Raw genomic sequence first — 21230 nt, 5'->3', positions numbered from 1 at the left:
AAAAGGAGCATGCTTGCTGCTTACCAACAGGTTGGAGGTTTTTACTCTACCCAGAGGCACCTTGGAAGAAAAGCATGGCGATCTACTTCTGAAAAACCAGCCATTGAAAACCCTGTGGTGCACAGTTCTACTCTAACACACACGGGGTCACCGTGCATCAGAATCTAATCAAGGGCAACTGGTTGGTTTGTTTTTTCAATAGACATCCCCTTTCTTAATTTTTCCTTGTAAGTTTTTTGGTCATCTTCTTTTTAATCCCTACTGATATTGCTGCTTCATCCACCTGCCATGTTAAGTAATTCCTGATGATTGTTTTAAACAGACACCCTGGGGATAGGGCTGTTCACACAGAGTGAGCTCTGAGATTGGTCAAATAATGACAAGTCCTGAGAATGGAGCTTTTTTCTAGGAGCTGCCAGACAGGTCAAGCAGTGATAATTCTCTGGAGATGGGCTTTTTGAATAGCTCCAGATCCCATCTGCCCCCTCCAGTGGCTGCTTAGGCTGCTGTTTTTCACAGCTACCTTGGTTGCAACACTATTGGTTTTTCAAGCTCCTGCAAAGCTGGAGTGATGGGGATAGACATAGGGCAAGTTAAAATGCCACAAAGCTGATACTCGTATAAAGATAGTGTTTTTCTCAAATAAATGGTTCTCAGATCACTGCAAGCCTTTGATTCATTTCAAGTTCTGAAAAGGCTGATTTTTGACAACTTTTTCTGGTGTTCTCATTGCTTTTATGGAGGAGGGAATTTTCAGAGATCCTTACTTGGCCATTCAGGAAGCACTTCCCATGCCCATTTATTTTTACCGAGTTATTTGCAGGGCCATCTAACTGCACAGCCCCAGCCCATTGACATAGGGACCTATGTGAATGGCTTCTCCTAGAATTGATTCGTGTATGATATGATTATAGGCTCAATTTCATGTTTTTTCTGTAGGATATTCCATTGTACCAGCCCCATCTATTAAAATGTTTATTCTCACCTTACCGTTTCGCAGCGCCAGCTCTGTCATCAATCACTTTTTATATATGCAGAGGTCTGCTTCTAAACTCTTACTTTGCTGTGTTGGTCAGTTTTTCTTAACCTAGCCTATGCCAACAGGGACTTGATCTTCAGGAGTGTCTTTCTTGACTGTTCTTAGGCTTCTGCTCTTCCACTGAATTTATAGTTCAAATGGAGGAGAACAGATACCTTTAAGCACTGATTCTTCTAAATCATGAATTTAGTGTATGTATCCATTTATATGGGTCTTCTTTAATGTCTTTCAGGATGGTTTTATAATTTTTTTCCATATAAATCTTATACGTTTTGAATTAGATTTATTCCTCGTTGCTGTTGTTGGTTGCTGTAGATCTGACTCTGCCTCATAGCAGCCTCGTGTGACAGAGTAGAAGTGCACTATAGGGTTTTCTTGGCTGTAATCTTATGGAAGCAGATCACCAGGTCTTTCTCCCACAGAGCGGCTGGGTGGGTTTGGTTAGCAGCCAAGCAATTAACCATTGCACCACCAGGGCTCCTTAGATTTATCCATAGGTTCTTTATATTTTTTAAAGTATTGTAAGTGGTACCTTTTTTGAAGAATTATCTTCTAATTATAGGGACACAGTTTCACAACTCCTTTTTGTATATCGATTTTGTGTCCAGCAAACTTACTGAACTCACGGATTAATTCTAAAAAGTTCAGTAGATTCTATCGAGTTGTCTGTATATAGACAATCCTGTCATCTGTTAGTAATGACAGTTTTCTTTCTTCCTTGCCAATCTCCATGTTTGTGTTTTCCTTGACTTACTGTGCTGGCAAGGACTCGCAACTGAAAGGAAGTGATGATAGCAGAACACTTTTTATGGTTCCTGATAGAATTACTTTCAGCACTTTACCATTAAGTATGATGTTCTCTATAGGTTTTATGTAGCAAGGCTTTATCGGGCTAATGAGGCTCCCTTTTATTAGCTTTCTAAGAGGCTTCATTTCGTTTGTTATCATAAATGTATATTGAATTTTATTATACTGCTAGCCTATTTATTTAATTTTTTGATCAATTTTTTTTTTCTTTAGCAAAGAAGTGTGTAATCCTGATATAGGCGGCAAGATCATAATGTGTCCTCAGTGTGACAGGCTTTGTCCATTTTGGAGACTCAATATTACTTGCGAGTCCTCGAAGGTAATTTTTTCTGTTATTCCAAACATTTGCCTATAATGAAAGAATTTGAGTTTTTTCTTATTAATAATAATTTTAGTACAACATAGAAATGATATTGTACTGAGAAATCCAGAAAGGTATTTCTCAACTAAGCTTCAAAATGTGGTTGGGTGGTATGGAATGTGTGGGTCTCTTCCTCATTTACAAATAATAAACTGAGATTAAAAGCTTTATCTAAAGTTTCATGGTGAAAAAAAAAGTTCCATGGCAAGTCAGTGTGGAAGGGTAGAATCATAACTATTTGAACATTTCAAGTAATCAAGGCAGAAATTTCAAACTCAGCTTATCTCATAAATTCTTTTTAATAAGTTTACCATTATTTTTCTTCATTCAAGTGAGTAGGAACCTGAAACTTTTACTTCAGTTTTCCTCCTTTCAAGTGTGTTGAAATTATGCTTGGATTTTTAAAGACCCTAAATATTCACTTTGTCTCAAAACATTCCTACGGCACATATCTGGCTCCCCTTATACATGCATGGTCTTGAGCCCTATGAGCTCTTAAAATCCAAGAGGTTAGGATGCTGGAGGGAGTCTACTGACTGACAAGCAGCCAGAAACTCTAGACAGAAAGAAAGAGGGTCTGAGAGTTTTCCTGACAACTCCGACATACTATATCTTCCTTGTCATATTAATCTCTCTATCCCATTGTTCTGCCATGAAAGTTTAGAAAATTCTGCGTACTCAGAATATTCCAATCCACTCCATGTAAGTCTGATAGATTTTTAACTGAACGTATTGCTGTGGTAATAGTACCACTTTCTATTTAATGATTTATGAAGTTCTTGTACTTATATTATCACTTTTGACACACACGACAGCCCTACAAGATAGGCAGAACAGACATTATATCCACTTTACAGATTAAAACACTGAAGACCTCAGAGATAACTAATTTGCTCAAGCTCACCCACCTAGAAACTGGGAAAGCCAGAAACTGACTGCAAATCTGCACTTCTTGCCGTTGCTACGTTCCTGGTGGGGTGTGATCTCTGTGAGGCTGATGGTGGCACCATGCACGTCACTCTTCAGTCCAGCTCTATGTTGGAAGAATTGCTTCACCAATTAATTAAGAGGATTGCAGGGTATTGTCAACATGGATTTTTAAATGTAATTTGTAAATTAAAGTAGATTATATTGTTGTTGTTAAGTACCATCAAGTTGAGTTCAACTCATAGTGACCTATGTGACAGAATAAAACTGCCCCATAGGGTTTTCTAGGTTATAATCTTTATGGGAGCAAATTGCCAAGTCTCTCTCTCACAGATCTTCTGGGCGAGTTTGAACTGCCGACCTTTCAATTAGCAGCTAAGCACTTAACCATACTACTCCCCCCAACCTAGAAAAAAATTCTAGACTATAAATACCTGTCAGATCATACATAGTAAATGACTTGAAGTTAGTAAGAGGGAAGCTGCCTTCCAAAGATGGTGACTTATAAATTAAAGGTCTCTAGTTAGCACACAAGGAGCCCAGGTGGCACAGTGGCTAAGCAGTTGGCTGCTAACCAAAAGGTCAGTGGTTCGAACTCATCAGTCTGCTCCATGGGAGAAAGATATGGCAGTCTGCTTCTGTAAAGATTACACCCTTGGAAACCCTATGGGGAAGTTTTACTCTGTCCTATAGGGTTGCTATGAGTCAGAATCGACCCAGTGACAACAGATAAATGGGTAGTTAGCATGCATCCCAACACACTGGATTTAAGGCAAATGCCAAAGATAATATCAAGGCAAACTGTACTTCACAAAAATACAAGTGAAAATACCATTTTCCCTAAGAATTTCTCCCCCTCATCACACCTCACCCTACTTCTTTCTTTTCTTCTGCTCCCACCTACCCATCCATAAGGACATGATTTTCAAATGTGTCCCTGTGAGCATTTTTTTCCCACTGTTTTGGAAAAACTGAATGAGTTTGGTTCTATTCCAGTTTCCTAAAAGATCCCTTGAGTGTTGTCATAATGGTTTACAAAGGGGATAGAACACAGGAAAGAATATGAGTAAAAGGAGGAAATGAAACAAAAAAAAAGTTAGAAAAAGAGCCACCTTTTCCTGCTTTTTGTTTGCTGGCTAATCATTTCTTTCTTCTTTCACGCATACATTTATTTACATATTAATTTCTAATTCCTTCTTTTGGAAAGAGACGAAGTATTACCTAATCAACATATATGCTAAAGGGGTTAACAAAATAGAAATAGAAGTATAAAAGCAGGACCAAGAAATGAGTGTACAGATAACGGAGATTAATATTTTTGTTCTGTGATTGAGGTTTCCTAAGTAAGGTTCTTAGCATTCTGGCTGACAAGAATTGTTTTTTTTTTTTTTTGCATTTGAAATGTTTGCTTTTATCACCTGTAGCTTCTTTTTCTTCTCAGCCCCTGTCTTCTTAGCTTTGATTATGATCTATCATAAAGTAGATATAAGATATAATTTATAGACTAGTAAGTGTAAAATGCTCACTAATGAAAAATTAGTAACTAATTGAAAGACTTTCCAGGAAGTCATAGAGGGAGATAGGCTATTTATATACTAGCAAACAGATGGGCCTTATCAGAACTAGTGAATGGACCATTCTTCACCCAGGCATGTCATTTCTTTATTCATGATCATTTGCACTCATTTTAATGTTGGCAAAAGCACCTGTGCCCAGTGGAAGCGTTTGTCAGTGAGGATAGAGCCACCATCTTTGGGTTTGAGGAAACACCATTCCTGTGAGTCTTCCTCTGAAGGAGAGCCATCTCAGAATAAACCCCAGGTTTGTTCTCTTGGAAAGAAAAGTGGGAATCCTATAACTTATTACCAGTCTAAGATGATAAAACACACATATGTCCAAAAGTTGCTTGAAGTCATTGAACATAGAAAGCCATAGCCCTTCCTCGAATTCACTGTGATAACTCATACAGATAGGCTGTTATTCAGAAGCCTGATAGAGGCTTTCAGCTGAGTGGAGTCTTACCAGCTATACCAGTACCAGTTAGCATCAAGTGGACTCCAACTCATAATGACCCCGTTTGTGTCGGAGTAGACCCATGCTCCATAGGGTTTTCAGTGGCTAATTTTTCAGAAGTAGATCACAAGGTACTTCTTCTGAGGAGCCTCTGGGTGGATTCAAACTTCAGGCTTTCAGTTAGCAGCCAGGCATCTTTGTACCTCCGTGGGACTCCTAGAAGCTGTAACTATTCCTTTCCCGGATCTGGAATGATTCTGTTGGAAAAGACTGGTAAATGTAGTAAAAGTTGTTTGCTTTTTAAAAACAAAAAATCCCATCTATGAATATGTTGTCAATATGGTGATTGTCAAACTAGGTGTCAGCTTTAAAAAGAACTACAGGTAGTCCCCAATTTAAAATGTATTCAAGTTATGACAAACCACATTTACAGCTGTCTATTTTTTTATTTGTATTTTTACGTGTATGTATATATTAAAATATATCTGTAAGTTTATGTGTTTCCAATCCCCAAAGACAAAGATAGTATTTTTAAAGATACTGGCAATAAAAGACAGTAATAATAAAAACTAAAAAAAAAAAAATATTGGGTATCTGACTGAAGTCCAAACTGATTTATGATGGAGTCATCACAACAGAACCCTGTCATAACTCAGGGACTACCTGTATCTTCAGACTGTAGAATACAACAAAGCATTGCATAGTTGCTGAATCCTAGTGAGGGAAGAACATTTATTTATTTACATGTCATTATGTCTTACAGAAACTGTGTATCTTTGACAGCTTTGGAACCCTAGTCTTTGCAGTATTTATGGGAGTTTGGGGTAAGTTATAATCATTTTATTCTGTTCACTTACGACATTTCCTCTTAACATAAAAATAAATACAAGATCATACATGAACTCAATTTAATTGTAGTATATAGTTTTTTTTTTAATTTTTGTTCTTTAAGTGAAAGTTTACAAATCAAGTCAGTCTCTCACATAAAAATTAATATACGCCTTGCTATATATTCCTAATTGCTCTCCCCCTAACAAGACAACACACTCCTACCCTCCACTCTCTATTTTTGCGTCCCTTCAGCAAGCTTCTGACCCCCTCTGCCCTCTCATCTCCCCTCCAGACAGGAGCTGCCAACATAGTCTCATGTGTCTTCTTGATCCAAGAAGCTCACTCTTCACCAGTATCATTTTCTATCCATTAGTCCAGTCCAATCCCTGTCTGAAGAGTTGGCTTTGGAAAAATGGTTCCTGTCTTGGGCTAACAAAAGGTCTGGGTACTATGACATCCGGGGTCTTTCTAGTCTCAGTCAGACCATTAAGTCTGGTCTTTTTACCAAAATTCGAGGTCTGCATCCCACTGCTCTCCTGCTCCCTCAGGGGTTCTCTGTAGCATTCCCTGTCAGGGCAGTCATCGGTTGTAGCCAGGCACCATCTAGTTCTTCTGGTCTCAGGCCGATGTAGTCTCTGGTTTATGTGGCCCTTTCTGTCTCTTGGGCTTATAATTACCTTGTGTCCTTGGTGTTCTTCATCCTCCTTTGCTCCAGGTGGGTTGAGACCAATTGATGCATCTTAGATGCCTGCTTGCTAGCATTTAAGACCCCGGATGCCACTCTCCAAAGTGGGATGCAGAGTGTTTTCTTAATAGATTTTATTATTCCAATTGACTTAGATGTCCCCTGAAACCATGTCCCCAAAGCCCTGTCCCTGCTACACTGGCCTTCAAAGTGTTCAGTTTATTCAGGAAACTTCTTTGCTTTTGGTTTAGTCCAGTTGTGCTGACCTCTCCTGTATTGTGTGTTATCTTTCCCTTCACCTAAAATAGTTCTTATCTACTACCTAATTAGTGAAAACCCCTCTCCCTCCCTTCCTCCCCACTCTCGTAACCATCCAAGAATATTTTCTTCTCTGTTTATTTTTCAAGATCTTATAATACAGGTCTCATACAATATTGTCCTTTTGCAACTGAGTAATTTCACTCAGCATAATGCCTTCCAGATTCCTCCATGTTATGAAATGTTTCACGGATTCATCACTGTTCTTTATCAATGCGTAGTATTCCATTGTGTGAATGTACCATAATTTATTTATCCATTCATCCGTTGACGGCCACCTTGGTTGCTTCCGTCTTTTTGCTATTGTAAACAGTACTGCAGTGAACATGGGTGTGCACATATCTGTTCGTGTAAAGGCTCTTATTTCTCTAGGATATATTCCAAGGAGTGGGATTGCTGGATCATATGGTAGTTCTATTTCTAGTTGTTTAAGGAAGCGCCAAATAGATTTCCAAAGTGGTTGTACCGTTTTACATTCCCATTAGCAGTATATAAGTGTTTCAGTCTCTCCACGACCTCTCCAACATTTATTATTTTGTGTTTTTTGCATTAATGTCAGCCTTATTGGAGTAAGATGGAATCTCATTGTAGTTTTGATTTGCATTTCTCTAATGGCTAATGATTGTGAGCATTTCCTCACGTGTCTGTTAGGTACCTGAATGTCTTCTTTAGTGAAGTGCCTGTTCATATCCTTTGCCCATTTTTTAATTGGGTTATTTGTCTTTTTGTAGTTGAGTTTTTGTAGTATCATGTAGATTTTAGAGATCAGACGCTGATTGGAAATGTCATAGCTAAAAACTTTTTCCCAGTCTATAGGTAGTCTCTGTACTCTTTTGGTGAAGTCTTTGGATGAGCATCTGTACTCTTTTGGTGAAGTCTTTGGATGAGCATAGGTGTTTGATTTTCAGGAGCTCCCAGTTATCTAGTTTCTCTTCTGTATTGTTAGTAATGTTTTGTATACTGTTTATGCCATGTTTTAGGGCTCCTAGCATTGTTCCTATTTTTTCTTCCATGATCTTTATCGTTTTAGGTTTTATATTTGGGTCTTTGATCCATTTTGAGTTAGTTTTTGTGCATGGTGTGAGGTATGGATCTTGTTTCATTTTTTGTAGATGGATATCCAGCTATGCCAGCACCATTTGTTAAACAGTCTTTTCCCCCATTTAATGGACTTTGGGCCTTTGTCAAATATCAGCTGCCCATATGTGGATGGCCTTATGTCTGGATTCTCAGCTCTGTTCCATTGACCTATGTATCTGTTGTTGTACCAGTACCAGGCTGTTTTGACTACTGTGGTGGTATAATAGGTTCTAAAATCCGGTATTCTTTTTCATTAATGCTTTACTTATCTGGGGCCTCTTTCCCTTCCATTTGAAACTGGTGATTTGTTTCTCCATCTCATTAAAAAATGTCACTGGAATTTGGATTGGAATTTGATTATATCGATAGATCACTTTTGGTAGAATAGACATTTTTACAATGTTAAGTCTTCCTATTCATGAGCAAGGTATGTTTTTTCCACTTATGTAGGCCTCTTTTGGTTTCTTGTAGTAGTGTCTTCTAGTTTTCTTTGTATAGGTCTTTTACATCTCTGGTGAGACCTATTCCTAAATATTTTGTTTTCTTGGGGGCTTCTGTAAATGGTATTGATTTGGTGATTTCCTCTTTAACATTCTTTTTGTTGGTGTAGAGGAATCCAACTGATTTTTGTATGTTTATCTTGTACCAGATATGCTGCTGAACTCTTCTTTTAGTTTCAGTACTTCTCTTGAGGATTCTTTAGCGTTTTCTGTGTATAAGATCATGTCATCTGCAAATAGAGATACTTTTACTTCTTCCTTACCAATCTGGATGCCCTTTATTTCTTTATCTAGCCTAATTGCTCTAGCTAGGACCTCCAGCACAATGCTGAATGAGAGTGGTGATAAAGGGCATCCTTGTCGGGTTCCCAGTCTCAATGGGAATGCTTTCAGGCTCTCTCCATTTAGGATGATGTTGGCTGTTGTCTTTGTATAAATACCCTTTACTATGCTGAGGAATTTTCCTTCTATTCCTGTTTTGCTGAGAGTTTTTATCATGAATGGGTGGTGAACTTTGTCAAATGCCGTTTCTGCACCAACTGATAAGATCATGTGGTTCTTATCTTTTGTTTTATTTATATGATGGATTACATTAATTGTTTTTTTAATGTTAAACCATCTCTGCATACCTGGTATGAATCCCACTTGGTCATGGTGAATTATTTTTTTTTTGATATATTGTTGAATTCTGTTGGCTAGAATTTTGTTGAGGATTTTTGCATCTAAGTTCATGAGGGGTATAAATCTTTAATTTTCTTTTTTTTGTGGTGTCGTTACCTGGTTTTGGCATCAGGGGTAAATATTAAGGTAAGCACAAAGGAGACTAACAATCCAACACATCAAATAAAATACAAAAAAAAATAGAGACTCAGCAGAAACAAAATTAACAACAACAAATAAGAGGAAAAGACAATATATAATCTACTCAGCACAAAAAATTAAGTGGGAAAAAGAAACAGTCAACAACACACAAAAAAGCAATCAAAATGACAGCATTAAACTAACACCTATCCATAATTACGCTGAATGTAAATGGACTAAATGCACCAATAAAGAGACAGAGAGTGGTAGAATGGTCATGGTGAATTATTTTTTTTGATATATTGGTCATGGTGAATTATTTTTTTTTTTGATATGTTGTTGAATTCTGTTGGCTAGAATTTTGTTGAGGATTTTTGCATCTAAGTTCATGAGGGGTATAAATCTTTAATTTTCTTTTTTTTGTGGTGTCGTTAACTGGTTTTGGCATCAGGGATATGCTGGCTTCGTAGAATGAGTTCGGTAGTATTCCGTCCTTTTCTATGCTCTGAAATACCTTTAGTAGTAAGTGGTGTTAATTCTTCTCTGAAAGTTTGATAGAACTCTGCAGTAAAGCCGTCAGAGCCGGGGCTTTTTTTTTTTTTTTGTGGGGAGTTTTTTGATTATGTTTTCAATCTCTTCTTTTGTTATGGGTTTATTTAGTTGTTTTGCCTCTGTTTGTGTTAGTTTAGGTAGGTAGTGTGTTTCTAGAAATTCGTCCATTTTTTCTAGGTTTTCAAATTTGTTAGAGTACAATTTTTTGTAGTAATCTGATATGATTCTTTTAATTTCAGTTCGGTCTGTTGTAATATCGCTCATCTCATTTCTTATTTGGGTTATTTGCTTCCTCTCCTGTTTTTCTTTTGTCAGTTTGGCCAAAGGTTTATCAATTTTGTTGAGTTTTTCAAAAAACCAGCTTTTGGTCTTGTTAACTCTTTCAGTTGTTTTTCTGTACTCTATTTCATTTAATTCTGCTCTATGTTTTATTATTTGCTTTCTCCTGGTGCCTATGGGTTTCTTTTGTTGCTCTTTTTCTATTTGCTCCTGTTGTAGGGATAATTCCTTGATTTTGGCCCTTTCTTCTTTTTGTATGTGTACATTTATTGATATAAATTGACCCCTGTGCACTACTTTGGCTGTGTCCCAAAAGTTCTGGTAGGAGATGTTTTCATTTTAATTGGATTCTGTGCATTTCTTCATTCCATCATTCATGTCTTCTATAACCCAGCCATTTTTGAGCAGGGTATTGTTCAGTTTCCAAGTGTTTGATTTCTTTTCCTTGCATTTTCTGTTACTGATTTCTACTTTTATGGCCTTATGGTCAGAGAATATGCTTTGTAATATTTCAATGTTTTGGATTCTGCTAAGGCTTCTTTATGACCTAATATGTGGTCTATTCTAGATAATGTTCCATGTGCGCTGGAAAAGAAAATATACTTGGCTGCTGTTGGGTGGAGTGTTCTGTATATGTCTATGAGGTCAAGTTGTTTGATCGTGGCATTTAGATCTTCCATGTCTTTATTGAGCTTCTTTCTGGATGTTCTGTCCTTCACCAAAATGGTGTGTTGAAGTCTCCTACTATAGTTGTGGAGCTGTCTATTTCACTTTTCAGTGCTGTTACAGTTTATGTATCATGCAGGCATGTCACTGGATGCAGAAATATTTAATGTGGTTATATCCTCCTGATATACTTTCGGTTTAATCATTATATAGTGTCCTTCCTTATCCCTTGTGGTAGATTTAACTTTAAAGTCTATTTTGTCAGAAATTAATATTGCCATGCCTATTGTTTTTTGATTGTTGTTTGCTTGATATATATTTTTCCATCCTTTGAGTATTAGTTTGTTTTTGTCTGTAAGTCTAAGGCGTGTCTCTTGTAGGCAGCATATAGACAATTTTTTTAAATCCATTCTACCATGCTCTGTCTCTTTATTGGTGCATTTAGTCCATTTACATTCAGCGTAATTATGGATAGGTGTTAGTTTAATGCTGTCATTTTGATTTCTTTTTTGTGTGTTGTTGACTGTTTCTTTTTCACACTTAATTTTTTGTGCTGAGTAGATTATATATTGTCTTTTCCTCTTATTCGTTGTTGTTAATTTTGTTTCTGCTGAGTCTCTATTTTTTTTTGTATTTTATTTTGATGAGTTGGATTGTTAGTCTCCTTTGTGCTTACCTTAATATTTACCCGTATTTTTCTAAGTTCAAACCTAAGTTTTATTTCTTTATATCACCTTTTCTCCCTCTCCATATGACAGATCTATGACTACATTTCTTAAAAAAAAAACTTAGTCCCTCTTTATTGTTTTCATGTTGTCTTCTTTTACATAATGATGTCACTGTTTCCCTGTTTCGAGAGTTTTTTTACCTCAACTTGTTTTTGTGATTTCCCTATCTGGGTTGACATCTGATTGCTCTGTCCAGTGTTCTAGTCTTGGGTTGATATCTGATAGTATTGATTTTCTAATCAGAGAACTCCCTTTACTATTTCTTGTAGTTTTGATTTGGTTTTTACGAATTCCCTAAACTTCCCTATATCTGGAAATATCCTAGTTTCACCTTCATATTTGACAGAGAGTTTTGCTGGATATATGATTCCTGGCTGGTAATTTTTTTCCTTCAGTGCTTTATACTAGTCATCCCATTGCCTTCTTGCCTGCATGGTTTCTGCCAAATAGTCTGAGCTTATTCTTATGGACTCCCCTTTGTAGGTGACTTTTCGTTTATCCTAGCTGCTCTTAAAATTTTCTCTTTATCTTTGGTTTTGGCAAGTTTGATTATATCTTGGTGACTTTCTTTTAAAATCTACCTTATGTGGAGTTCAATGAGCATCTTCGGTAGATATCTTCTCATCTTTCACAATATCAGGGAAATTTTCTGCCAACAAATCTTCAACAATTCTCTCTGTATTTTTTGTTATCCCTCCCTGTCCTGGTACTCCAATCACTCATAGGTTATTTCTCTTAATAGAGTCCCACATGATTCCTAGGGTTTTTTCATTTTTTTAAATCTTTTATCTGATTTTCCTTCAAATATATTGGTGCCAAGCTCTTTATCTTCATTCTCACCAATTCTCCCTTCCACTTGCTCAATTCTGCTCCTCTGACTTTCTGTTGAGTTGTCTAATTCTTTAATTTTATTGTTAAAGTTCTGAATTTCTGATTGGTGCCTCTCTATGGATTCTTGCAGCTTATTAAATTTTTCTTTATGTTCTTAAATAACCTTTTTAATTTCTTCATCTGCATTATGTGTGTGTTCTTTGGCTTGTTCTGCATATTGCCTGATCTCCTTTCTGATCTCCTTCCTGATGTCTTGAAGAGTTTTGTATATTAACCTTTTGTATTCTGCATCTGGTAATTCCAGGAAGGCACCTTCATCTAAAAGATCTCTTGATTGTTTGTTTAGAGAGCTTGTTGAAGCGATCATGGTCTCCTTCTTTATGTGATTTGATATTGTCTCCGAGCCAATTTGTATTGGTTTATTTTATGTTTGCTTACTGTATTGTAGCTTCTTGCTTTGTTTTGTTTTGATATGCCCAAATAGGTTACTTGAGTGAGCTAGCTTATTTTGTCTTTGAAGCTCTAACTCCCTGTCACCAGATGGCTAGACCTCTTATTGGGTATATAAGCCTAGGAGTCCATTCACTTTTCTTGTATGGCTTCAGCTCAGGTGTCCAGGTAGTTGGTCATCAAGTGTGTGGTATAGCCTCTGTCCTACATTCTTAGAGGGGCAGGGGTGATTGGCATAGGTACTGCTATCTGGTTGCAGCACGGAGTCACGTTCTAAACAAGGCAGGGGATGACAACCATCCCCTGAGTGATTGTGAGGAAAGTGTGTCCCTGTCCCCTAGAGTGCAGAGGTGGGTGGGTTCTGCAGATGGACCATGGTCACCCAGTGCTTTTCGTTGTAAGGACTGGTAGGTACATTATCCTTGGACCCCTGTAGTGGGTGGCTGGGTGACATGAGTGGAGCCACCAGTCATTCCTTGATGTGGGTAGGTGAGAACCCTGTTTAATAGGCAAAGCAGTGTCAAACATCAAACACCCATGTCTCCACTGCACAGCTGAAACAGTTGCAATCTGCCAACAAAGGTCTATTCTCCTGAAATAGGCCCACACAGGTCTATGCAGGGGAAAGGTATTCAGCATCCACGAACCATTTATGCCTGGTCAGGAGCCACTTCTGTCCTGAGCGTTCCAGGTTAGTGGAGCTGGCAGATTATCATTTCCCCCAATTATGAATTTATTCCTTTTCCAAGGCTGGGAGAATGGCTCAGGACACTCAGCAGGATCTTTCTCAAGCCCAAGGAAATAAACAGCCACTGAAGCCGGCTTGGGGGCTAGGGGCGTGGTAAAATATAGCAAGTACTTTCTTTTGCCAATAGCGCCATTCTTCTCTGGTTCCGTAGGTGTGAGTAGGCTGTGCAGGTGGTGGTTTCTCCCTGAGGAAACTGTGGCCAAATGCTACCACCAGCTGGCCACAGCCGCTCCCAGCAATAATGTCCAAGGTTTCCCGGCGATTCAGGTCTGGCAACTCCTATGTGCTTCTGAACCGTCTCCCTCCCCCTGCCGCTCTGTCCATTTTCTAACTTTGCCTTTGATGTTCAGGGCTCCTAGATTGTCATAAATATAATCATTTTACTTGTTTTTTCGGGCGTTTGTTGTAAGAGTGGTCGCTGGAAGCGTCTGACTACTCTGCCATCTCGACCCCTCCTTCTGTAGTATATAGTTTTATAGAGTCTATCAGAATAACCCACTTTTAAGACTTTGGATTTCCCAAGCTTTGGCACCCCTAAAATTACAGTCCCAAGGCTGTCATATCATTTAGCTTTTACTGCATTGTAAACTACCCCAAAAATGTAGTGGCTTAAAGCAACAAACATTTATTATGTCTCACGATTCATTGTGTCAGCTGGGAGATTCTTCAGGTATTGGCTGCCTCTGTTGGTCTCTGTAGTGGCGTGGTGGCTCAACTGGGGCTATGTGGTTGAGTGGTTGGCAAGCTGGCTTGGTCTCTGAGCATTCAGTTGGGACAGCTTGTCTCTATTCCATGTGGTCTCTCATCCTCCAATAGACTAGCCCAGGATTCTTCACATGGTGGTTTCAGAGTTCCAAAGAAGCAAGAGAGTACAAGCCCCAATGTGCAAGTAGTTTTTAAGCCTATGGCTGCACCAGGTTTCCTAACATCACCATTGGCCAAAGCAAGTTATATGGGTAAGCCAGCATAAATGTGGAGAGGTGGGAGGACTACCCAGAGGCTTAGATACAGGGAGAGTGATTCATTGGGAGAGCCATTACTACAACAGTCCCACAGCTGTGATCCAACCTCACTTCATGGGATTGGGGCTGGAGGGTGTCTTGGTTTCCTAGTGCTGCTTTAACAAATACCACAAAGAGGTGGCTTTAAAGAACAGATAAATTTTCTCACAGTCCTGGAGGCTGAAAGTCCCAGTTAGGGTCTCAGCTGTGTCGATTCCTTCCTTGTAGGTAGTCCTGGGTGTTCCTTGGTGATCCTGACATGGCGTCTGTCTCCCCCTGCCTGTGTGTGTGTTCATTCTGCTGTTGTTATAACTTAGAAGCGATTAGATTTAGGATATATCCTATACTAGTATGGCCTCAACTGATTGCTTGATTACATTACATTAGATTGCATTATGGAAGCTAATCCTGTCTGGGCCAAATGATTTCATTTGATTGAATCATAACAGCATGTGGCCAGGATTTCAGTATATATTTTCGGGGGAGGGGACACAGTTCAGTCCATAACAGAGGGCAAGCAGTAACACAGGGGTTATGTATGAACTTTCTTCTTTCTACACTTATGTATGAGTGGATCCTTAATAAGTACGTGCTGCTCTTTTACTGAGTCCCTGGCTGGCGCAAAGGGTTAGGTGCTCAGCTACTGACAGAAAGGGTGACAGTTAGAACCCACCCAGAAAGTCCTAGTGATCTGCTTTGGAAAGGTCATAGCCACTGAAAACTCTGTGGAGCATAGTTCTACTCCGCAACACATGGGGTCACCATGAGTGGGAATCAACTTGATGGAAACTGGTTTGGTTTGGTGTTTACTCTTTTATTAATAATAACAAAGTCTATATAATAAATAGAACAGATACAATCCTAAAGAATGTAAGTCCTATACAGGAGCTTTAACATTATGTATTATTTACTTTGAATAACATCGTTAATGTAATAAGGCAACTATCATTTTTGTTTACATACAGACTTCTAAATGTTTAGTTCATTTAAATGTTCTACCATAAAAGAAAAAAATTCTCATTTTCAAAGGGGAAAATAAAGTTCAGGTTATAAGAAAGTAGGGGAAGAAACTGAACCAACTGAGTCTCTTATTCTTGAGAGGACACACATCAACACGTGCTACCCAAAGAAACAGTTATTTACAGGTGTCCTTGGCACTGTTTCTCTTTACAGTGCTTATATCTATGAAGGGTCACCAAATAGATCACAGAAACAGGCAATCCAATTATTTTGGACACTTTTCAGAGATATTTGTTGCCACTTCTGGATAAAATGAACTGTGTTCTTGTTTTTGATGCCATCAAGTCGATTTCGACTCATAGGAACCCCATGAGACAGAGTAGAACTGCCCCATAAGGTATTCTTAGCTTTAATCTTTTTGGGAACAGATCATCAGACCTTTCTCCTGGGGAGCTGCTAAGAGGGTTCCAACTGCCAACCTTTTAGTCAGTAGCCAAGTGCTTAACGATTGTGCCGCCAGGACTCCTTAACATGAACTGTAAGATGGGCAGAGTTATGTAGTAAGTTCCATTGCCATTCAGACATGGAGACCAAACACTGACTGATATTTGACACATAGAAGAATAAAAATCAAATTCATGTATCAAGATCCTCTGTATTCCTCCCTTGTAAAATTCATTATTTTTTTCTAGTAAAAGCATATGTGCTGAGCACGTGTGTCAGCACTTTAAACTATTGTCTTAACCTTAGTCTCAGCGGAAGTTCGTAATTAATAAAATTGTCACATCTATTGAACTTCATATACTAATGGATGGCGATAGCCCTAATTAAGACAGACATTTTAAATAAAGGGAAAAAATTAATTTTGACACTAGGAAGACAAGCCTCAGATTTCCTAGCTAACCTTCCTGTCGTTGATCCTTAATTGCACCATGTTTATAGAACTGACTTGTGCACTGGGCTGCTGATTTTATTTCATCAGATTTTAGAATGCAGAAAACATTTCAGCACTGCTTGTAGCACATAAAGGATATGTATGTATGATGAATTCTTTAAGTGCTTTATATCTCTATCCTTGTTATCTCTGGTATATGAGACCTACTGCTGTGAACCTCACTACAGAAAATCTGAAATTGCATAACTGAACAGGCTGAAGGATCATGTAGTTATTCATGTCACCACCGTCATCTTACAGAACCATCTCTTTTGTGTCCAGATGCATGTGGCACTTAGAGTATTTTTCTGCTCCCTAGGTATTATAAAAGTTGAGGATAGAAAACCTCTTACAATCAATATAGTACAAATCATATACTGACCTGAAAAATCTGCACCCTTTTAGACCAAGCCAGCGCATCCATTCATGCTGGCCTGTAATGTCTCTGAACACATTTCCCTCTTTCTCCCGGTTCCTTTCTGCTTCTGACCTGTTTTCACTTGATTTTCCTTGGCTCTAGACTTTTAATTTTCACCTTTGACCCCTCCAGATTTAGCATTCATCTTTACTTTTGCCAGCATTCAGACTTCAACTTTTTCTTACCAATTCTGACTTTAGCCATTCTTACAACTCCCAGAAATCCATATCCCCACCCAGCCGCTGAGCTGGTTACAACCTTAGGTTGGTCCCTCTCCTACCCTCCACACCCCTTCTCACCTCCTATACACAATCTCAGGAGGGGTGCACGAAGAACACAGAAGAGGATGGTCCTGCAAGCAGGAACAGCTGTCAGGCCTATTGATCAGAGGTCTGACAGGTGAGCTAGCTAAATTCTTTCACTCAAATTTTTCACACAAGTCGTTTGCTTGGTGGGGCTATGGGGTAAAGAATTTTAACTTTACCCAAAGAATTTTGTCTTTGTCCTTGGTTTCTGTCAGATAACCTCTATAACCTTGGAATGTCCCCAGTGATTGAAGTGTCTTTGATGGGGGGGCTCCAGACCATACCTAAGAGTTTATGCTAATAAAGTGACTGATGTGGTTTCTGGCCAGGCCAGAAAGACCGCTGAGTGATATCAGTTGATCTCAAGGAAGAAAAGTTGATTCAACCAATTATGCCTATGTAATGAGGCCCCACTAAAGGCTCTGGATGCGGAAACTCCATAGGCTTCCTGGTTGGTGATAGACATCCATGCACATGGGAGCGTAGCACATCGCTTTTTGAGACTTGGAAGCTGTACATTGATAATCTTCCCAGAACTTGCTTTATGTGTCTCTTTATTTGTATCCTTGTGCTATAATAAAACTGTAATCTTAAGCGTTACGGATTGAATTATCTTCTCCAAAAACATGTGTTGTAAACCGTAACCTCTATGTCTGTAGTTATAATCCCATTTGGGAATGAGTTGTCTTTATTACATTAATTAGACAAAATTAGTGTAGTGTGTGTCTTATCTATATCTTTAGAGATAGAAAAGAGATTAGAGAAGTGAATTCAGACTTCTAGCCTCCTAAACTTGTTAAAGCCATCCATGTGTGGTATTTCTGTTATGGTAGCACTAGATAACTAAGACAGACTTTGGAACTGAAAAGTAGAGGTGCTGCTCTAACAAATACCTACAGTGTAGAAGTGCTTTTGGAATTGGGTAATGGGTAGAGGCTGGAAGAGTTTTAAGGTGCTTAATAATAAAAGCAGGGAAGAGCTTGGCTGCTAACAGAAAGGTTAGCAGTTAAATCTACCAGCCACTCCTTGGAAACCCTGTGGGGCAGTTGTACTCTGTCCTGTAGGGTTGGTGTGAGTCAGAATTGACTCAGTGTTAACAGATTTGGATTTGATTAGAATGGTAAAAGCCTAGATTGCCTTGAAAAGACCGTTGGTAGAACTATGAACATCAAAGGCAATTCTGGTGAGGACTCAGAAGGAAGTGAGCAGAGCGATAGTCTTAAAGAACACATATGGCTCCGGCAACAGAATGTTGCTAGAAATGTGGATGTTAAATGTGCTTCTGGTGAGGCTTTAAAAGAAAATGATGAACACGTGATTAAACAGTGACAAAGAACTTGGCTGAATTATTTTCAGATGTTTGGCGGAAGGTAGAATTTGTAAATGATGAACTTGGAGATTTGGCTGAGGAGAGTTCTAAGCGAGATCTTAAAGGGACCATGTGGTTTCTCCTTGCTGCTTAGGGTAAAATGAACTGTACAAACTAAGGACACATGTCCTAGAATGTTCACAAAGGATATGGCTACTCAATCTTTTGTTGACGATATTAAGCATATGACTGATGAATCTAACCCATCAGCTTAGACCAAAGGGGACAGAGAAAGAATGAAAGGAAAGAACACTGTCTGCCTCTTAGAATTCTACAGGCAGGAAATAGGCTGGGTTTTGGACTTCCTTGCTGCCCATTATCCCTCCAGTTTCTCCCATTTGTAACAGAAATGTCTCCTTCGTGTCTGGTCCACCATTGTACTTTGGAAGCAGATAACTTGCAGTCTAGGTTTCACACGTTCACAGACCGAAGAAGAATTTCATCTCAGGCTGGGATATGCGTAAAGTCTCACCCATATTTGATTTAGATGAGTCAGAAGATGAGATTTTGGACTTGGAGTTGATTTAAGACTTGGAGTTGATTGAGGGGGGAGGGCAGAGGGTGAAATGTTATGAATTGAATTGTGTCCTCAAAAAATATATGTTGTAAATCCTAACCTCTGTGCCTGTAGTTATAATCCCATTTGGGATTGAATCGTCTTTGTTACATTAGTGAGACAGGATTAGTGTAGAATGTGTTTTAAGTCATCCTCTTTTGAAATATAATGGATGAAATAACCCATTGCCATCGAGTTGATTCTGACTCATAGCAACCCTACAGGACAGAGCAGAACTGCCCCATAGAGTTTCCAAGGAGTGCCTGGTGGATTCGAACTGCTGACCTTTTAGTTAGCAGCCGTAGCATTTAACCACTACACCACAAGGGTTCCCAAGAGATTAAATAAGGAAGAGAAAGAAGCAGAGATGGGGAAAGATTGATGCCAAGCCACAGGAACATCTCCCAGTAGGAGTTCAAAGAAACAAAGATCTTCTTCCAGAGCTGACAGAGAGAGAAAGTCTTCCCCTAGAGCCAGCACTCTAGTTCAGACTTCTAGCCTCCTAAATTGTGAGAAAATAAATTGTCCATTAAAGCCACCCACTTGTGGTATCTTTGTTACAGCAGCACTAGATAACTAAGACAGTAAGCATAGCACCCTACATGAGTTCTGTGAATCATTCTAACGCATTATCAAATACAAAGGAGTAGTGAGAGTCCACAGGTCAGAACTGGGGGTTCCTGGGACACCTAAGCTTACAGCTAGTGTCCTGCAGGGGTAGAAGGAACCTCTGAATTTGTAGCCAGCAGGTCAAAGTAAGGTGAGCCCTAGGGACTCCTGAGCTTATGGCTAGCACCCTGAAGGCGTAGTGGAAAAACCCTAAATTCATAACCAGCAGGTCAGGTGAGAGTTCCGTGGGAACTCCCAAGCTTGCAATTCGCATCTGAAGTCTCAGGCCGGGTTAGCAGTCTGGAGGACTGTGTCCTTCATCTTGTGAGGTCTGATCTTGCTCCAGGTGGTTCTGGCCAGAGGAGTAAGTCCTACGTGTGTAGCTGGTGTCAGAATGGAAGTGGAACAGAATTTGATAGTAAATGGATTTGGATTGATCAGCATATGTTTGGTGTCAGAGAAGTGAGAAGTAGAGATTCGGTTATCCACACAGGGGCACGTGAGTGATCTGAGATTATCAGGAAGTCATACCCCAGGGCTCTGTAGATTTCATCCTCCAATGTCAACTTATTCCATTGTAACTATTGTGCAAGGAGATGGAACTTGTAGACTATTAGACCACTGACTGCTCTCTGACGGGGCTAGTGGATTACCATGTAAGCCACACTTGGGTGGGGCCATTACTCCTATTTTTTAAAGAGGGTGGGAGGCCTTACAGAACTCCCACACTGGGTTTCAAAGTTGCACGGTTTAGACTGGCTTCCTTCTAGCTCCCCAGCCAAGTGGTCTCCCCAACTAACTGTGAGCTGCAAAAAGCTGAGCTGCTCTGTGTATTCCCTTATAAAGGGATTTACTTGTATCATTAACTAGCAATGGAAGTATGAGGGTATTGTGTACCATGGTGGCAATACCTGGGACCAGAAGGCGGTTACTAGCAGTATGTCCTGGAGGAGCCCGGAATCAGAAACTGAAAAAGTAAGCATTAACAACATCTAAAGAAAGAGCACGTGCCATAGTACAGAGCCAAAGGAAGGCAGGTTGTGGAACAGGTGAGCTGAAGATGAGGAGCAGGCAGCTTGGGGTAGTGTCACTTACTGGATAAAAGAGAATCAGCTCTGGAGACCAGAATGCCTGGGTTTGATTCTTGACTCCAGCACTGTAATCTTGGGCAAGTATTTGAACCTTTCTGGGCCTCACATTCTTCTGTGGTGGTTAGTGGTAGCAGTTACCTCAGAGGGTTGTGAGGTCCTTTGCAAATATTATGTCATTAAGCTCACAACAGCCCTGTGAAGTAGGTATTATTTTCCTTATTTTACATAGGAGGAAATAGAGACTCAGAAAGTTGAAACACTTTAATCTGCTAACCATCCCTCAGGTATGCCACCTGCTCCCTTCCTCCCTGCTGAGGCAAGCCCTTATCATTTACCAGCATTACCTGCGTTCACCCTGCCTGCAGTCTCTG

General features: G+C 39.3%; 1 protein-coding gene across 7 annotated transcripts in view; it reads left to right on the top strand.

Moving 5' to 3' along the window:
* ANO6 (anoctamin 6) overlaps positions 1-21230 on the top strand; it is a 230075-nt gene that overhangs the window by 157288 nt on the left and 51557 nt on the right. For all 7 annotated transcript variants that reach the window (XM_064284358.1, XM_064284355.1, XM_064284356.1 and 4 more), the window contains 2 exons: positions 2060-2165; positions 5911-5971. In XM_064284358.1, coding sequence (XP_064140428.1) covers positions 2060-2165; positions 5911-5971 — 167 coding nt within the window. The remainder of the gene's footprint in view (positions 1-2059; positions 2166-5910; positions 5972-21230) is intronic.

This window comes from Loxodonta africana, chromosome 4 (assembly GCF_030014295.1).
Source record: "Loxodonta africana isolate mLoxAfr1 chromosome 4, mLoxAfr1.hap2, whole genome shotgun sequence".
NCBI classification, from domain to species: domain Eukaryota; kingdom Metazoa; phylum Chordata; class Mammalia; order Proboscidea; family Elephantidae; genus Loxodonta; species Loxodonta africana.
The sequence above is the reverse complement of the archived record's forward strand: the minus strand, read 5'-3'. Positions and strand labels throughout refer to the sequence as shown.